Genomic DNA, 19,312 nt, shown 5'->3' with positions numbered 1-19,312 from the left:
AACGAGATCGGATGGAAGTCTATTGCGCCAATCTCTGCCAGCCAGACATAAAAATGAATACTGTCAACGGTTTTTTCTCACAAATGGAATACGTATGCACAGCTGGTGACACCTGGTGCAAGATTTTATGAACTTTATGTTGCATCGAAGAGCCGATGTATAGGTTAGACAGTGGTTCTTAACCGGAGGCCATATGGCCCCGGGGGGGCCCTAGGATATTCCAGGGGGCCACGGATGAAAATCTTGCAAAAGGGGAGCCACGGCTACTGATACGGGGGCCACGAAGAAATTTGTGACATTAAATTTTTTTAGTCAGAGTGACTAAAAAAATTTAATTAGAAACAAAATGCGTAGAATATCTTTTTCGTAATTTTTCCCCATTCAAGTAACATTAACATGAGGAAGAAGGAAATAAAAAAAGTGGTTCATGTAATCTCGGTGGATTTACGACTTGGGAGTGATAGTAGGCCCTGACACAAACTATAGAAGAGGCTTAAGCAAAATGGTATAACTGTAAAGACAGAAAATTGTGGGTGTTCGAAGACTTTTCATTCAAAGAGAGCTGCCATAAAGAAAACAAAGATTTGTTGACCATTCATTGACATTCTTTTGAGTGCTGGTAGTAAATGTAACCCAAGAAGTAGATGGGTGAAAAATGAAAGCTTGTGAAAAACCCATCGTTTTCATGCAATTACAGACGGATAGCTATCTAGTTTAGCACAACTATCTTCATTAGTGGTCTGATAGGGAATATATTTATAAAAATCGAATAGAGAATGATTGCTCTGGGGTATTTTTTATGAATTTTGAAAGGGGGTGCCAATTCATTGCCTCTGCTGAAAAGAAATAAAGTCGAATTCAGTTATAACGAACTCCAAGAGATCAAATAATACATGGGGAAAACTACCGGCGAAATTTAAAATTTCTTAAAACTACATTGCTGTGATAATGTATTGGAACAGGGGCGGCTTAAGCGAGGGTGTAAGGGGTGCGGCAGCGTAGACTTTACTTAAGACAACAAAATTTAGCACAGTAAAAACTCACGAAATCACGCTTTTGAGTCCTACTATACATCGACAACGGATACGTTGAGAAAATAGACAAGGCCTCTGATCGTAATACCAGAAACAAGAATGTAAGCTATCTGTGCGGCTCGAGACAAAATCTGTACCCGTGTGGGACTTATTTTTTGCACCTCTTTCCTATTGCTCCCTCCATAGCCCCTACCTCCTGCGTCAGGGAATCTTTCGTGGGGGCCCATGCCCGATTTTCCACGGGGCCCCTTCTACAGTTTATTTATAGAGTGAAAAAAGAAAAGTTATAAGGATTTAGTTCCGGGCCTCAAGCTGGAGCCCTGTCAGCCCTACCCTTAGAAGGTCATGCCCCTCCCTCACAATTTATCCAAACAATTCCTAACAAAACATTATTCCGGCCCTTCATTTCCGATTTTGCGCCCCTCCAGAGCCGACAGTTTGGTTTTTTTTGACAAATTGAATTTTCTTTTACCCATTTACTACCGGATTTAGCATCCCCTTAAGCGGTGCCCCGTGTGGCCAAGCGCCACCCCTGTACTCTACTACAAAGGCCATTTCGGTTCCCTCACCCATGGCCCCCTGCAAGAGCCCGGGACTCTTTTAATATCACCTGAGTGACTCTCGGAATATTTCCAGGTAACTCAAGGGGAACGCGGCCCATTTTCAGATCACCTGAGTAGCACGAAGCACGTTTACAGATAACCCAAGTGGACCGTGACACGTTTATTAGTCAGTGAAATGACCCGCCTTTATCATAGATTCCCAACAGGTGTTCCGTGAGAGCTTATTAGGGGTTTTTTCGCGGAATCAAACGTCACAAATTTGTTCTGCCGAATCAATTCTTGATTTTTGACGAAACTTCAAAAATCCCAGTACCCAGAGAGCTTTCACATAAAAGAATTTTCTAGTTATTGATACTCGTAAAGCTGTTTCTTCTTTATTGGAAATTCTGAGAATAAAGTACAGAAATTAGGAGGTGGAGCTCCAGGCATATTCTTTTACCCAAGATACCATCAGGATGTCAGGACGGGCTTGGGGATAGCACTTCAATTAGAGAAATATTCAAAATTAGTTTGGGTTCTGTTGGACAGGCCAATAACCATCAAGGGTTCCGTGGCACGATTTCATAATCACCAGGGATTCCACGGAACTACTTCATAGTTATTAAAGGTTCCGCGAGAGCTTCCACGGTGGAAACCCCTGCCATAGGTGATGATGGGAATGATCTAAAGTTGGGTGAGACTGTGTCGGGGAAGATCGTGTATGATGAACCACGCTCGAGATATTCGTCTAGCAATCTTCGAATCGTAGATGACACCTTATGACAAAGATGATGACGGTAGCAACGGTATCGTTCAGGGCGTCCATAATCAAAAGGCAATATTTTAGAGTAGCCTACAGGCGAAACCAGTCATCAGAAAAGTGTGAAATTTTGTGGAGCCCTTCATGAAGTAATGGGAATTTCTTTCACACAGGTGGGGATAGTTGAACGTGTCGCCACCAGAGGACATTTTACTTTGAATACACGTAGTAAACAGATAGGCTATATTTATATGATTTCACACAGCAGCTGTTATAAAACCTAGAAACATTTCGCAGAGACCTTGTTTCTCAATGTGTTTTCTGCTGATAATGACGATAACATTACAAGATCTTTCTTGATCACACACACAAATTGATCTTTCAAAACAACAATTCCATAGTAACTCCTCTACGGAAGTATCGGACTTGGAAAAAGATTCTCGAAAAGGTCCAATGAATGTTAATAACCTTCGGAGTATCATAACGAAATTCGAAACCATAGGATTGTCGACTGTTTTTCTTGGAAGAGGAAGAAACCCCGTGTTTTTCTCTATAGACGCAGAAGAGTAGGTTGCGCTTCAGGTGGAAGAGGACAAAGCTTGAAATTCTCATGGTAGCACTAGTGTCAGGCGTGTAGCACAGGCGTTTGATAGACCACGTTCAATTGTCCATAAGATTATGCGGAATATCATCCAATATTATCGGTACAAACTGTCACTTGTGCAGTGGTTGCTTCAACGTGATTATCACGCTCGACTCCGGTTCTCACTGCAGTTTCTAGCTCGTGTTGAGGTCGATTCGGAATGGCCTTGGTATATCCTCTGGACACACGAATCGCATTTTCACTTGGATGGTGTAGTCAATACTCAAAGTTCCGCAGAGGAATATGAACGAGTTGCATGTCTGGTTTAGTAGTAGTAGTCAATACACACAACTGCCGAATTCGGGAACCAGAAATTCCACACGTTATCTTAGAGGTTCCGTTGCATTTACCAAAAGTGACTGTATGGTATGGATTTACTGCATCATTTATTCTCGGCCCCTACTTCCACGAAGAGTTACGTTCTACAGGTCCAGTGACATGTTCGATCACTGGGAAGTGATATGCATTGCTGTTACAGAACGAAATCGTTCCGGCTCATGAAAGCACGTCACTGACTTGCAGACACAATCTTTATGCAAGACGGAGCTCCTACACACTTTGCAGGGTATGTTAAGAATTTTCTTAAAACACATTTTACAGAAAAACATCATCATCAGTGGGCACTTCCCTAATCTATGCCCTCCCCCTATCCCCGAACCTTAATATATGCAATTTTTGGCTTTGGGGGCATTTGAAACGTCTGGTAAATCGTTAAAATCCAAGAAATTTACCTGACCGTAAAGGCAGCATTTCACGTCACGTGCTTAATATTTCCCCGGACACACTTAGGTCAGTTGTAGAATATGCTATCTTGCGATTTTCCATGGCATCTGAAAATGATGGCCATCACGTGGAACATGTTTTGTTGTAGTAACAATTGAAAAATGCTTAACAATTGTTAAAACTGTAAACATGGCATTTCTGAATGAAACGTATCTGTGGTGGCGACACACATGTGCAATAATTATTTTTTTCCTTGTGAAACAAATTTCCATCAATTCATGTGTGTGTGAAGTCCTCCGCAAAATTTCACAATTTTCTCATCAATGGTTTCGCCTGTAGCGTACTTGAAAATAGTGTGTTTTTATTATGGACGCCCTGTATTTATGCTTCTTTTGTGTTATGCTGATTTGACTGGTTTTGCCATCTGGCTTCTATATTGGAAATGAAAGTTGCAGATGTCTAAATAGTCGTGTTTTTCTGAGATGTTAATTGTTGTAAAGGTTCACCCGTTCTGTGTTAAGATAATTTTTTAATATCATTAAACCATACATAAGCGTCATAATGACTTTCTTCGTAATCGATTAACATTTATTTTAGTTAATATTTTATATGCAATAATTTTTATCAACATTATTCGGGCTAAAGCTCAGAGTGTATTCGCGTGGGCGTAATCCGTCTGGTGTCCACGTTAGAATGTGTGTGAGGAGTATTGTCATCAAAGTCTATCCGTTGCCAATGAAATAGGTCCATTATTCCCTTTTCAATTTCAAGAGAAGTAACACAGATGGTGATTCTTCGCCGTATCTGAATCTGGGAATCATAAATGTTCAACTCGTCGCCCGTGGGCCCAATGTAGCACGAGATAAATAACCAAATTACTCGAGTGACACATGAAATATGCGATTTTTTTCTTTTCAACTGATTATCAAATCACTTAAGTAGCCCTTGTCACAATCTCGAGATCATCTGAGTGATACACAGCACACTTGCAGATGACTTAAGCGGCCTTTATATAGTTCACTTTCGTGTGGCTCTTGACATATTTCCAGATCATTTAATTAACTAGAATTGGATTTTCAGATCACCTGATCAACTCTCGGCACATTTCCAGATAACTCACACAAGTGTAACGCGACCCATATCAGATCACCTGAGTTGCACATTGGTGGACCGTGACATGTTTTCAATTCAGTGAAGTGGCCCGCCCTTTCTAACCGGTTGAGTATCCTTGCCATAGGGGATGATGGGTAGGGTCTAAAGTTGGGTGAGACTGTCGGGGAAGAACGTGTATGATGAACCACGTTCGAGATGTTCGTCTGCGATCGCTCTGGTGTTCGAGAGACACTGTTATTATCAATTTCCCTTTTCTTCGTTGTTAACTCTCACCTCTTTTACGAAATCACCATCACTCTCATAGCACTCGGACACTACATACCAAAGATCTGGTGATGCGTGTGTCAAACATTTCTCACGGTCAGGAAACGAATAAAGGATGAAATGAGAATCTTATTCCATGACCAGCTGTGTGTGTGTGGCTGTTCACTCCCCCTAGGCCGGGTTCACACTGGTGGCATACGGCAAACGATGCAGCACGCAACTCGACGCGGATTGGTTAAAAACCCGGGGATATAGTTATTGCAATAGAAGTATTAACTTTTTATACGTTCCCGTGTGCCTAAAAACCCTAGTCAGAAAGTTGTTGCCCTGTCTCTCCTGATGCCAACAAAATAAAATTCCACGTTTCTAAGTGCAATATCCTCTGAGATATTCGAATTCGGAAACGGAAGAAAGTTGGGAAAAACACGCAGCTTATATATACATTATATATAAATGAGGTAAAACCGTTTTACTCGAATTTAAGGCTGTTTTTTCTGCCAAATTTCTTACGTTCTTTGAATTCAAATATCTCAGTGAAAATATTGCACATATAATTTTTTTTCCGCATCACAAGAGACAGAACAACTTTCTGATTGGGTTTTCAGGCACACGGGTTCTGTATAAAAAGTTTTTTTTTATTTTTATTTTAATAACTATACAACCCCTTGCAACATGCAAGTCGGTAATGTGACATATGTAAATGACATATCTGGGTACTACACGTTACTTGGAAACTTTTTATAGCTCTAGGATCAACGGTTCACCGGTAAAATGCTATACCCTCTGTTTGGTATTCACCCTATATGCATATAGATGCATACTGAAACAGGTTTAAAGATCGAGAAAGTTTCGTAAAGTCATCGGTTGGATAATCATCATTTGGAAGATGAATGATCATGTATTGGAATTTGACACGAATTTCTGTAATGATAAATATATCCCCGCATCAAATATACCGAGAATACATACGCTCCAGTTCCAACTGCGTCTGAATTTATAGCGATTCATTTCCAGAGGTAACATTTCTACCTACTATGCATAATCCAGATATTCACGGGAAACATTTGTCCCGGTATGGAAATTACGGTATAATGAACGTTCACTGCTAGCCGTTTCAGTCTTTGAACCATCATACGAATATATATCCACTGCCATCAGTATCATAACTGCTGTTCTAGACCCTGTATATAAACATATTCACATATGAGTATGAGGCATTTTTGAATCGATGTCCGTCAATTGCAGTGAGTTTCTCAAATCAACTTGGCGCACAGCGAGAAGTTTCGATCAGAACTTACGCTATATTCGAGTAAGTCAACCAATACATCAACCGTGTAATTTCAAAACCAGATAGATCCTTTTTTTCAGGTTATGACATTTATTTTGAGTTTTCTTATAGATCTATGAGTAGGCGAAGTCATAACATTCAGAAAGCAGGCAGAGGCTATTCATTTTGAGATGTGGGAGTAGTGATCGGTTGCGAAACCAGATAGGTAAAGAAATTTATTTTAAAAACATATGCAGTCAAACCTCGTTAATGAGTCACACTGGGAGAGCAAAAATATGACTTAGTAAGCGGAGTGACTCGTTAAACGGAGTAAGCCATAGCTTGCCAATTCCTGCCTGAGGACAATTGGCAATTCCAAAAAGTGATCCGGTAAGCGGAGTGACGTGTTAACCGGGTGACGCACTAACGAGGTTTGACTGTACATTAAGATGCGCGAAGGCGTAGATTAATCCCATAGCTTTTGGTTGCAAACCCAGATATCCACCCTATTTGTTATCCGCAGCTTCAGTGGCTTGGATTTGATAATCTGGAAATTCTTCCTTAAGACCCGTTTATGGGATGAATTTTCAGAGATCCCTTCTCTTAGTCTGAGCCTCTCCATTATAAAATAAAATTACTGACCAAATTTCATATTTATAGCTTCAATGGTTTCGGCTCGGCGATGTTATCCCATATAACTTTGAACCTTCTTATGACACTCTTAGGGGTTGAATTTTGAAAAATCCCTTCTTAGCGATTGTCTATACCAAAAATAAAACTAGTCAACAAATGTCATATTCATAGCTTCAGTGGTTTCGGCTCAGCTGTAGTGAATCAATAAGTCAATCAATGAATCACTCAGGACATGTTATTTTATATGTGTGCTTGGTTGCAAAAATAAGATAGATCCAAAACAGTTATTTTTCTCTAAAAGTGATATCTATACAGAACTAAAATTTGGTCAAGAAATCTGTCTATCTATTGAGGGGCCGTTCAAGTATTACGTAAGTAAATGTTTAGCCACTTTTGACCCCCCTCCCCCTTGTCAGCAAAATTTCGTCATCACTGCCCCCCTACTCCTAACGCATATTGATGGGATCAGAAACGCACGCGGGAGGGGGCATAGGGAGCTCGTGCGCCTCCCCCCAGACGAAAAAAAAATCTTTTTTTTTAATTAAAATTTTGAAAGAAAATACTTTTATATGTGTTATTATAATGGATTTCTGTTAATTTCAATGCTATTTGAAGGGTAAGAACTAAAAATTTATCATGAAGGAATTCATTGTCACCTACCCTTTAAGCCATATATGTTAAACCCTTGACCCGCAGACAAAATGTGATCCTGAAGGTTATCTGATGGGACTTGCCCCCTCAAACCAAATTTTGTAAAAATGAACTAAGCGGCAGATTTACAAATCGTTTAAATGACCCGTGGCACAATTCCAGAGCATTTAAGTGGCCCGTGGCACATTTTGATATCACTGAAGTAGGCCTCAAAGATCACTTAAGTAACCCGCGACACAGTTTCAGAACACTTAAAGGATCCGTGGCACATTTAGAGATCCCTTCAGTGACATGTGGCACAGTTTTAGAGCACTTCAGCGGCCCAGAAACATTTCCAGAGCACTTGAAAGATCCGTGAAACATTTAGAGATCACCAAAGTGGCTCTGCAGGGGGAATTATCAATAGGTAGAATATTAGTTCACGTGCCCAATAACTATCGAAAGTTTTTTTTTCGTTTTTGGCGCACCGAATAAGATGATATTAAGAATATTTCATATCTTCATAAAGGGGTGGTTGATGACGTAAGCATCATCCAAACCCTCTCCTTCCCCCCTTGTCATCAAAAGTCAGCAAATCGGAAACCCCCTACCCCGCCCCCCATCGATGCTGACGTAATACTTGAATGACCCCATACCAATTTGTAAACAAAAACTAAATAAAACTAGATGAAATTCTTCCATAAATAATGAAATTAATTCGTTTCTCCTGCAAAAATTTGTCAAAAGTGTTCTATATGGTTTTGAAAATAGACGGCTTACTTATTAGGCTATCCAATAAGCAATGTCCCTTTTTCTTTTATGACCATGAGAAATGATACTATCCGACAGCAGCGATTTATTCACGAAATTTGTCTTCAAGCGTGATCTAGTAAACAAATACCGATTCCTCTTTATCACCGGAAGAGGAGTATTTTTGTCACGCCAATGATCGCTATGCGCCAAATGTGAAACGATCCAAGTTCCTTTCTGGAGGTAATAAAAATACTTGGATGTTATAATTCGACAGTTTTTTCAACTAGAGCTCCTTGAAAAGTCAAGATGGCTTGTGCACCACGTTTGGGCAAAAATGAGACGTTTGCATTATCCCTACAGCCCAATACTGTACGCCCGAGAGGCATGGTGGTAAAATGCTCGTCTGCCACCGTGAAGGTTGCTGTCAAGGTCCCGGGTATGAACCCGACGGAGGATATAGATAAGATATTTGATATAAGATATATAGATATAAGATATTACCTAACGAACTTGAGGCGACCACCGAAAGATAGCGCCTTCATTTCCAACCCATCTCATTAATGGCAGTAAATTGCAATATAGCCATACATGGTGTTTGGTGAAGTAGCTAAATGCTGTTCCCTATCCTAAGTCGTCAAAAAAGGAAGGCACACTCCTCGTCTTCGAAAAAAAACAAAAAAACAGGTAATGTCGCTCTAAGTGACGTTTGACAGCTAAAAAAACAGGATAGGGTAAAGTAATTGGCTATTGTGGTGATGCTGACATTACACTTGCGTTCAAAGATGGCACATGACACTGGCCGAAACTAGTCAGTCCAACAAACCAGCACGTTGGAACTCAAACAATAATTCCCATTCGTGTTAGCAACACAGACTATATGTAACACAGCAACGATCCACGGATCATCGATTCTGAAGCCGATAGACATGATGTGCCATAAATTAGACAATGACAAATACAAATATACAAATACAACGCCACAACTGGCAAAACGCCCAACGAGGTGTCTGACAAAAAGATGCCAATAAAAATATGGATGTCATATATTTCAAAAATACAGCAACCCAATTAAAAATGCAATTAATAAAAATTATAAACAATATATACACGTGATAAAATATTATACAATGCCCATAAAGAATACTTATGGTTGTCTTATTCTAAGAATGGATAGCTTCTCGATTTACCCCAACATGTTTATCGTATTTCTTTTTAAACGCGTCAATTGTGTTACAATTTACTACCTCCGGGGGTAAGCTATTCCATTTATTAACAACCCTATAAAAGAAAACTTCCCTGCGACATCATAACCTTGCATTGTCCCTCACCAATCGATACTGGTGTCCCCTTGTAAAAGCAGTCGATTGGCGGTGTACAGTGACACCATTCAACTCGTAAGAGAACCGTGGGTTGTTCGAACCAAAATGAGCGACCACGCACTTATCAACGCAAAACGTCATGCTCCATTCATTTGCCCATGCTGCAATCCTGTTTAAGTTGGTCTGGAGCAACCTGGATAGGGTCTTGGCCCTATCGCTTTCATTCCTGATTACCCCCATTAGCTTCACATCATCTGCGAATTTGCTAGTAATCCCATTGATACCCTGATCGAGTATCGATAAAAAGTGAAAAAAGTATGGGGCCAAGGACACTTCCCTGAGGAACTCCACTTGTGACGTCTGTCGAACCAGAGAATTCCCCGTTCACCATAACTCGTTGCGACCTATCTCTTAACCACGATTCTATCCAATTCAGCAAGTTGCCCCCTATTCCAATCTCGTGTAAACGCTTCAAGAGTTTGCCATGTTGGACCCGTTCGAATGCATTCTGGAAATCAAGGTAAACAACGTCGACATTTTTGCTCTTACCCAAAGCTTTAGTCACGTAATCATAGAAGCAAAGGAGGTTAGTTACACACGACTTCCCCTTCCTGAACCCATGCTGATTATCCGACAATACATTATTCTCGTCTATCCACTTCACAAACCACAAACTGTCTTTTGATGATAATTTCCAAAATTTTCGAGAAGGAGCTCGTCAAACTCGCTGGACGATAATTTGACACCGCTTCTCTACTACCCTTCTTAAATATCGGAACAACGTTAGCAAGTTTCCAATCTCTTGGGACGATACCCTCAGCAACACTACTCCTGTATATTTGTGCGACTGGCCCCAACAATTCATTATCACATTCCCTGAGGACCCTGGGATAGATATCATCTGGTCCTGGTGCTTTGCTTGCACATACATTTCTTAGAAGATTTAGGACCTCCACGTCTTCTACTTGAATATCGTTGAGGGTTTTAGTACCCCATGCAACACCCGTATATCGAATATCATTATCTCCATTAAAAACCGACGCGAAAAGTTATTGAAAGCGCTACACATGCCTACATTGCTCTCTACCCTAGAGCCTTCTATCGCGAGTGGGGGCCAACTGTCCCCTTACATCCATTATTGATGTATCGAAAAAATAATTTTGGGTCAGAGCCAATGTAATCTGCCAACCTAGATTCAACTTCCTTTTTACTATCCCTTATCGCTTTCTTCAACAGTCTTCTTTCATCAATAAACAATGATAGGTCACCTCGTCCACATTTATACTCTCTGAATGCCATTTTCTTTTCAAGATAAAGGTTCCGCACGCTATCCGTGAACCTTAGAGGGTGCGATGTACAAACATGCTTTTTTCGAACAAAGGGTATGACGTCGTGCAAAACAGAGGACAGCTTCGTACTAAATTCTTCCCATTGACTTAACACCCCTACTGATTCCAACCGGTCTTTGAAAACTTCCGCTAACCTTCCTCTCAAAACATCAAAGTTAGTTCTCCGAAAACAAGGAGCCAATCTTTTGTTATCAATCTTACCCGAGGAAAAATTACAGTGAAATCTGACTATAACATGATCACTGGAAAAAAACTCTTCCCCCACTGAAAGATGTTCAACTAGATCCTCAGAACTAGTAAGAACTAAATCCAAAATAGCAGTACCCCTAGGGGTTTCTGATACATGCTGATACAAAAATATTCGAGCACCAAGTTAAGAAAGTCTCTTTCATACTGATTTTACAGATGAAAGGTTCTCCCAATCAATGCCTGGGTAATTGAAATCCCCTAGTATGAGAACCCTCTTTCGCTTACACATGTAGGAAATTTCATCTTGCAATTTGGCGATGTAGTTTTGATCCCTATTCGGAGGATTGTAACAAACCCCAAAAATAAGTTTATGACGTCTTTTGTTCTTAAGTTCAACCCATATGGTTTCAATATCTTTTCTCTGCACGTTACACTCTCTAGCCTTCAAACAGGATTTCACGTATATCAACACTCCACCCCCTTTCCTATCAGATCTATTTCTCAAAAAAGTATCGTATCCTGAGATGTGTAAGAAAGATTCATCCCCATCGTTTGCCCAAGATTCTGTAATGACTATAAGATCCAAGCCCTCCACAACTGTCATAGTTTCTAAAAGATCTTTCTTATTACCCAATCTCCTGGCATTTATTAACACACATTTTAATTTGCCCGGTGGTTTAGTGTCAATCGAGAAGCCATCCAAGTCACCCAAGAGGTGGGTAATTCCCCGTCAGTACTGTTCTGATTATCATTAACTAACCCGCATTCCCGACTACGTGGTCTGGGAGTAAAAAACCTGACCTAAGACTATAGTAAACCTCCCAGACCCCCCTCTTATTTAGATGGATCCCATCCGAACGAAGCCACCTATCGGTAAATGCGGGAAGCTCCAAGAACGTGACCCCAAGTGAGTAGCAAATGTCCTTCAGGCCTTTTTTTCATGATTCACTTGGAACCCAAGTGCATCATGAAAACACCCTACCAACACCCTGTCTTATCCCAAACCGTTTTCAAGTTATTATTATGGGGGGAGGGTCTATCACACCCTCCCCCTCCCTCTTGTTTGGCAGAATAGGCCGGATTCACCCTGTATATATGTATATTTGAATTTGAATTTTTATGCTACTTGCTTGATTTGTTATTAATTTTTTAAATGTGTTCAGGACTTCTCGTCTCCACCCTATATTTGAAAAAAATAATAATAATCGATTTCATATCAGCAACACGGAATTTATCTGGAGCAAAAAATACTGATGCAGACTGAAAGCTGGAACCTTCACGTAACAGTTCATATCCGATCAATCTGCGTTGCAGGTGGATAAAACACGAAAAGTAGTCCATATATATATAAAGAATCGTATTCCTGCTTTGATTCAAATAGAATACGTCCATTCATGCATAGGAAAGTGAATAAAATCATTTTTCTTTCGGTATCAGTAACCTGGAAGATTTCAATCTGGTTGAAATGTGTACGAATCTCCATTGCTACATTCTTTCCGGCCGAAAGAAATGAATAAAATATCCAGTATATATTCACATCTGAGTTGGCTCGGGCTCCTTAAATATGCAGGAAGCTATACATTGAATCAACTTGTGCCCCAAACAGAAACTAAATCTATATACTTTGAATAAATATTACACATTTGATGTGGTATTGAACGCAGTAAGAGGAAATATAAGGATATGTTTTTTCGGATCAAGTGAAAAATTCCGTGCGGATCGCAGATGGCATTGACTAGGGAAACGTCCCAAGGTGTCATTCTCAAAAAATTATTTAACAAAAACCAAGTACATTCATCTAAGGCCGGGATTACACTATAAAAGTTTGATGAAAGATGTTTTATGGAACCTGAAAAATTTAACCAATATGCGCATCGGTTACCTTCGAGCAAATGCAACCGGTGATCTTATTGGTTGAATTTTTAAAGTTTTATGAAGGAGCATTTACAAAACTTTTATAGTGTAATCCCGGGTTTAGCGGTGGAATAAAATTATCAAATCCGCAAAAAAATGATAAAAAATTATTAGTCGGCTACTCATCGCCTTTCGCGCTTCTTGACGATATATACAGTCGAATCCCGGTCAAACGAATACCATTATAGCGAAAATCTCGTTTCAACGAACACTTTTCTAATCCCCTAAACAAGTTTACATAGGAAGGTACCTGAATACTAGGTAACCTGGAATTCCTTTATAACGAAATTTAGTTTTTACGAAGTGATTCCTCCGGTCTCTTACAGTTCGTTATAACGGGATTCGACTGCATATAAAAAAACTTCTCACGTCCTTTTCGTTTCTTCTCTCCAGCCTCTCTATTCTAGAATATAGCGATTTCTCTTTTTTCCCCCTCTTTCTTTGTCTGTGCTGTACCTGATCATATGCTGTTTGAATGATGCCATTCCAAGACTTTAGGGTTACGTGATCTTAAATTCATTCTTGGCCTGTATTGGCGTCCAAAATATCAATATTTAATTTTTTTTAGTGTAGTGACCTATAATAATTTCGCCAGATATTTTTTATACTTTTGTGCATATTTAAATGACCAGAATTCATGACAAGTTTTTTAAAGCTTTTTTGCGGACGTCACCTTGGGATTCTTTTCTTGTGAGGTCCATGTATAGTAGCAGGTTGGTTGAGGCTGTGTCTCACGTGTCTATAGTTTGTTTCAGGTTAACTTTGCAGTGGAGAGAAAGGTAGAGAGTGTATTCCTTCGCCGCAAAATATAGTTCCCATACATAGGAGGTTTATGATGATCATTTATATAGAATATTTCAATTTTTTTTATGATTTTGAAAAAGATACTGAAAAAATACCGTTTTGAACCAATGTATATTCGTTTAAAATTTTTAAATTAGAAAAATATTGATTACCATTATCAAAAAATCCATGGCGAGCTCAAGAACATTTTGGCGCGATTTCCTAGAAATTTTCCCCGCCAATATCACTGTCGTGCTTTTTTTTTTTGGTTGCACAATTATATATATATATTATATCGTCATTTTGTTGAATTTTTTCCAATAGATAAAATTTTTCATTCAGTTTTGCATGTAGTTATAGGCCTTCACACCCAGACGAATATTCAATCAGTTTTTTTTTCCTCCCAAAAATAGCCTCCAACGAATTCAGATATTCACTCATAGATTACAGGAAGTGTCCCTCTTTCACGACAGCGCCGATACCGTTGTGAGAGGCTCTCTTGATAAGTGTAGGTTACGATTCCAGGCACCCCCCCCCCTTTATTTTTAATTATCTATTTCTTGCCGTGTTCGTAGGATAGGGGTTGCTTCTGAATTCCAATAGCCGATAGCGGAGGGTGTTGACATAAGAAATGTCTATTTTTCACCCACACCAACGCCATCTTCTCCCCCACAGCAGAGACTGTTCCTCCAAATGCCCCTTCAGTGTCTCTCCAGATAAATATAAATAAGCAAGAGAGAGAGACCTACAATGGTTTAGGCTTGCAGTGTATTTTTTTCTTCTGTGACAGTTGTATCTTTCTTTTCACCAGAGATAGACACGCTAAAACGTTCTCCGTTCTTTTTGGCAATAATGCATAAAGCACGCTATTGAAAAAGAAGAGGAATTTTGGATTGCAGGTGGCTTGATGGAGCAACAACAATTTCTACAACGTCAAGTGAGGATTCCATAGAATGGGAATCTGTAAAAAATGACTAAAACTGTAAAAAAATAATAAGTGGCATCGACGTATACCGTGCGTTTGGGTGGGTGAGCGACGGAAATTTCGGCAAGAAAAGGGAGTAAAAGAATTCTAAATTTTTCCGTATCATTTTATTATTATTTGGGGCTATTCCCAAATTCAAACGTGAAAACCGGGTTAATAGGAGTTACTAAGATACTTTTCAATAAAAAAATAATAATTTCAAAAACCGCACTTTAATTTCTGAAAGTATAGACAATGGGGTTTTTTTTTCATTAGCTAATTTTTTGTTACTAACTGGCCAATTTTTTCTACAAGCATTACGTTACACGTAAAAAATGTTTTTTTCTGCGCGATTGGCAAGAATCAGCCATCCCTTACCGAGGCCGCGCATCCATACATAGGTTAAGAGGCTTTCGTTGTCATAGCAACAAGTGATGCGGTTCCCTCGTAGCTTCCTCTTCACTGCAAAGTTAACCTGAAACGGACTATAGATTAACTAGATTTTCTGGCGGGGGCCTATCAGTTAGAAATTCCTTAGAATATGGACTGGGTCATCGTTCGGTTGTTACCGTCTAACCAGTACGTAACCTTTTGCTGAAAGATCTTAAAGCATTTTCCGTCGATGGGAATTTGCGGCTGACACGTCCTGCGTAGGCGCCATCTATTTTGTCAGTGAGGCAACTGGGTTCGCATAAAGATTTTTTCCTTTTCCAGCTAAGCTGGTTCCGAACCTATATATCAAAATCTCTCTCTCTCTCTCTATCGCTCTCTCATATCCCTTGTGATGTTTTGTGGTGGCACTGTGTATGTTGTGGCGGCATTGAGTGTGTTAGACAGACAGACCATGACCGCTTGGACTTTTTCAAATCAATCACTAACACAAACATGCACAACATAATTCTTTACACAAACAACATATACTCTTCCTTTTCTTCATAGGCCTACGTGGATAGCTTGTATGCTGACAGGCGGCCCATAGGGCTGGGAATCAGCCAAAATTTAATTCTGGTCTGGTCGCTCTCTCATTGACCTCCTTTTATTACTACCTGTGGAACAGCTCTGTTACACATACTTTAGGTAATTATACTTGATACCAATTCGCATTTCGCATACTTCTTTTCTTCGAAAAAGTGTTACCAGATCTCATCATCATGAGGGCCCCCCCCCGGGGTCGTGCCCGGGTAGGTCCATGTGTTAAGACGGCACCGATTAAGTGATCTGTAAATGTGCGACGCGTCACTTAAGTGATCTGAAAATGTGTCGTCATTTGCTTGAGTGCTCTGTAACTACGTCGCGAAACACTCAAGTGATATTTAATTGTGCCGCGGGCAGCTAAAGTGCTCTGGAATCTTGCCGCGGGTCCCTCAAGTGATTTGTGAATATGCCTGTGGTCCCTTGAGTTATCTGGAAATGTGCCGCTTAGTTCATTTGTACAAAAGTAGGCTTGATATCACATCACATACCACATTAGATGAATCCGAGAGCCACATTTGGCTCGCTAGCAGTGGGTTGAACCCACGTTAAAGGTTACACCAAAAAGTGTGACTGTGAACTTCGTTGAAGGTATCTGGACCTTGAAGGAACAGAAAAAACTGTATATATGTTCTATGGTCTGGACCTTAAGGTCTAGATATGTTACACCTAAATCACTGATTTTGTTTTGTTTTTCTGTCTAGGTAAGAATTCGTTCAACTTCGCCAAGTACCACACCAAAATCGGTCACCACGTCGTCTTCTTGTCGCTGGATTCGAGTCCGACGGATGTGCTGAAGGCCTTGTGTAACGATATGCTGCCGAAGCAGGTTGTCGTCATACTATACCTCACGAACGCCGAGGTGTATGGAAGCAACGCCGCGTCGGCACAGTACCTGCTGCAACTCACGGGGTACCTTGGACTACCTGTCATCGCTTGGAATGCGGATAACATTGGACTTGAGCAGGTGATTTAGCTTTTTTTTTACATTTCGAATTTCGCTTACTAGTTAACGCGAGGGTGCACAAGTCCCGAGGGGTTACATCGTGCCCGCGGAAGGTATTCCAGTAGAAAAGTATCAATACATACAGCACCATAACTGCATAGGCCGACCATATTTCCTTCTTAATAATACGGAGGTGGGGGAGAAAATCAGTATCCATAAGCGATATCACCAACTATCGCATTAAAAAAATTGTCAAACTAAACTAAAATTGTCAATTACAGCCTAAAAAGTTATCTAGCGGAAGTAAAGTTGTCAATTACAGTCAAAAAATTGCCAAACGCATAACTATTACCAGATTTTCCGAAAAATCTGCAATAGCGGGAAATAAGGATCTATTGCAAGAAAGCCGTAATCGGTGAAAATGTAATTCGCCAAAAAAAATGTTTGAGAATTATGTGAAATGAATGTATAGTATTTAAATGACGAAATTAATTATGATACTCATAGTTATCAAAATAATTTTAATTCTTGATGTATAAAATTCGAATAATCCTTCTTGAAAATAAGGGAAAAACGGGACATTTTATAAAAAAAAAATTGCGTTCGGCCAAAATTATGGGAATGTTCCGTGAAATACGAATCAGATCATATGGTTACACCCCCCCCCCCCCTTGTATGTACAAGTTCATGGTTCGTGAGCGGTCGAAATATCGCATATCTGGCCTGTGGACTGAACAGGTTGTGCACCCCGAAAGTTAATAGTTCAACCGCGGCGGTCTCACAGCACCTCCTAGAGATAGAAGGCTTTCGCCAACACCCCCTAGAGATAGAAGGCCTCTGCACGTTGCTTGTGACGTCAGTAAGTAGTCCATTTTCCATCACAATATATATTCAAGGAAAAAAAATTCCAGTATCATCGTTGTGAGGGAAAGGAATGATCGGGCTCAGAATTGACGATTTCTATGCCCCAATCACTTTGCGGTATTTGTGAGCAAATCAGGAAGATTCTACGCCAAAATAAGAAGAAACGAAATAGAATGTTGTGTTTTAAAAATGGCAAACTTGCTAGGTAGTCTGAATGACGTTTATGGCAACCCGAGCGGAGGCCTTCCATATCTAGGGGGTGCGGTGTCTCATGTCTTTGAAGTTTCTGTTGCCATACTGGCTTAGTGGGCGTGGTCTCGGATCAGATGAGTATCGTAACACTTCTCTAATACTTTTTGACTAAAGCGACCTTGAAATACCAAGATAGCCAAAGGCTGTAAACAGGTTCTACCAGGGCGATGACGTCAGCTGATACCGACTCCGGCAAACACCACTCTGGAGAAGGCCATACCAACTATAGCGATTGGATATACTAGTATATACTATAAAAAAAAAGGAAAAGATTGCGCATGCGTCGGCCTGCTATATCCAATGGCTATAGGTGAGATGGCCTTCTACAGTGACGTCACGAGCTTCGTGCGGAGTCCTACTTCAGTGACGTGAAGAACTTCGTGCGGAGGCCTTCTTCTATACTTGAAGTTGCTCCAGCGCGTCTTGAAACAGCCATTATTTTATATAGCTCTGGGCTCAGGGTATCCCAACCTGTAAAAATAACCGTAAAATTGAAGGCGTTATGGCTGTGGTAGAGAACATACTGCGGAAAATAAATGTAGCTTTATCCTTAAAGGATGACTGATTGAGAAGAAGGCGGAAAAGGGCACATTTTCCGCCGTCTGTATACCTCTCTATTTATGTGCTTTGTACAAATCTAATTAAAACACTCAGGGGAATTCCTCATCGTTATGAATAACCTTCTCTTTGACGCCCACATTCCAAAGCGAGAACAATATATCCACTCCGTTTTACACAAGGAGTTAGTTTGCTGCGGGAGTTGATTAATCAGTTACTGTTGTTTACCATCGGCGAAGAAAAGACCCGACGCGAATTAATTTGAATTGGAAATTAGGATTATTCATTCCGTGTGCTCTTTTCGAGGATATTGCAGTCAGTTACTCTTTTTTTACACACACATATATTAGTGTTTCCTTCGCGAGCAATTTCCTCCATCCATCTTCGAGTATTTTATCATATCATTTGTATTGATTAAGAGTTATTCGTTACCAATACGTGGCTTTTACTGTAAGAGTAGATTGTACTCCAGTGATGTATAGGGATGTGTATAGTCAAAGTCCTGTTTTTGAGAGCGATGTGAAGCCGCTACTTCATGAGTAAGCTACGAAACTTAATGAAAGGATGAGCAAAGCATTATGATCTTTCCCCCTGGAATACGATACCCTGGGTATCGTATTCCGTTTCATCCTCATAAATAAATTCGCAGTTTATCTGGTTGCGTTCCCAGCCGGATGTAATAGATCGAAAAAATTAATTTTTATCTGCAAATTATTCCATTCCATTTGGATTTTACAAATGAAACATTTCCAATTTTTCTGCAATTATTATTTTGGCATAACAGGCAATTGCCAAAAAAGGTGACGGCAAAAATAGGGAAAGAAAGTGTCCGTGACAAGC

At 40.1% G+C, this 19,312-nt stretch overlaps 1 protein-coding gene across 2 annotated transcripts in view; it reads left to right on the top strand.

Moving 5' to 3' along the window:
• Nucleotides 1–19,312, top strand: part of LOC149068732 (glutamate receptor ionotropic, NMDA 2B-like) — a 194,383-nt gene that overhangs the window by 69,294 nt on the left and 105,777 nt on the right. For both annotated transcript variants that reach the window (XM_089250804.1, XM_089250805.1), the window contains exon 3: nt 16,557–16,819. In XM_089250804.1, coding sequence (XP_089106930.1) covers nt 16,557–16,819 — 263 coding nt within the window. The remainder of the gene's footprint in view (nt 1–16,556; nt 16,820–19,312) is intronic.

Source organism: Pholcus phalangioides, unplaced genomic scaffold (assembly GCF_987345545.1).
Source record: "Pholcus phalangioides strain wild (caught in Gottingen) unplaced genomic scaffold, Ppha-v1.0 ptg000024l_1, whole genome shotgun sequence".
NCBI lineage: Eukaryota > Metazoa > Arthropoda > Arachnida > Araneae > Pholcidae > Pholcus > Pholcus phalangioides.
This window is presented reverse-complemented; position numbering and strand designations above follow the sequence as displayed.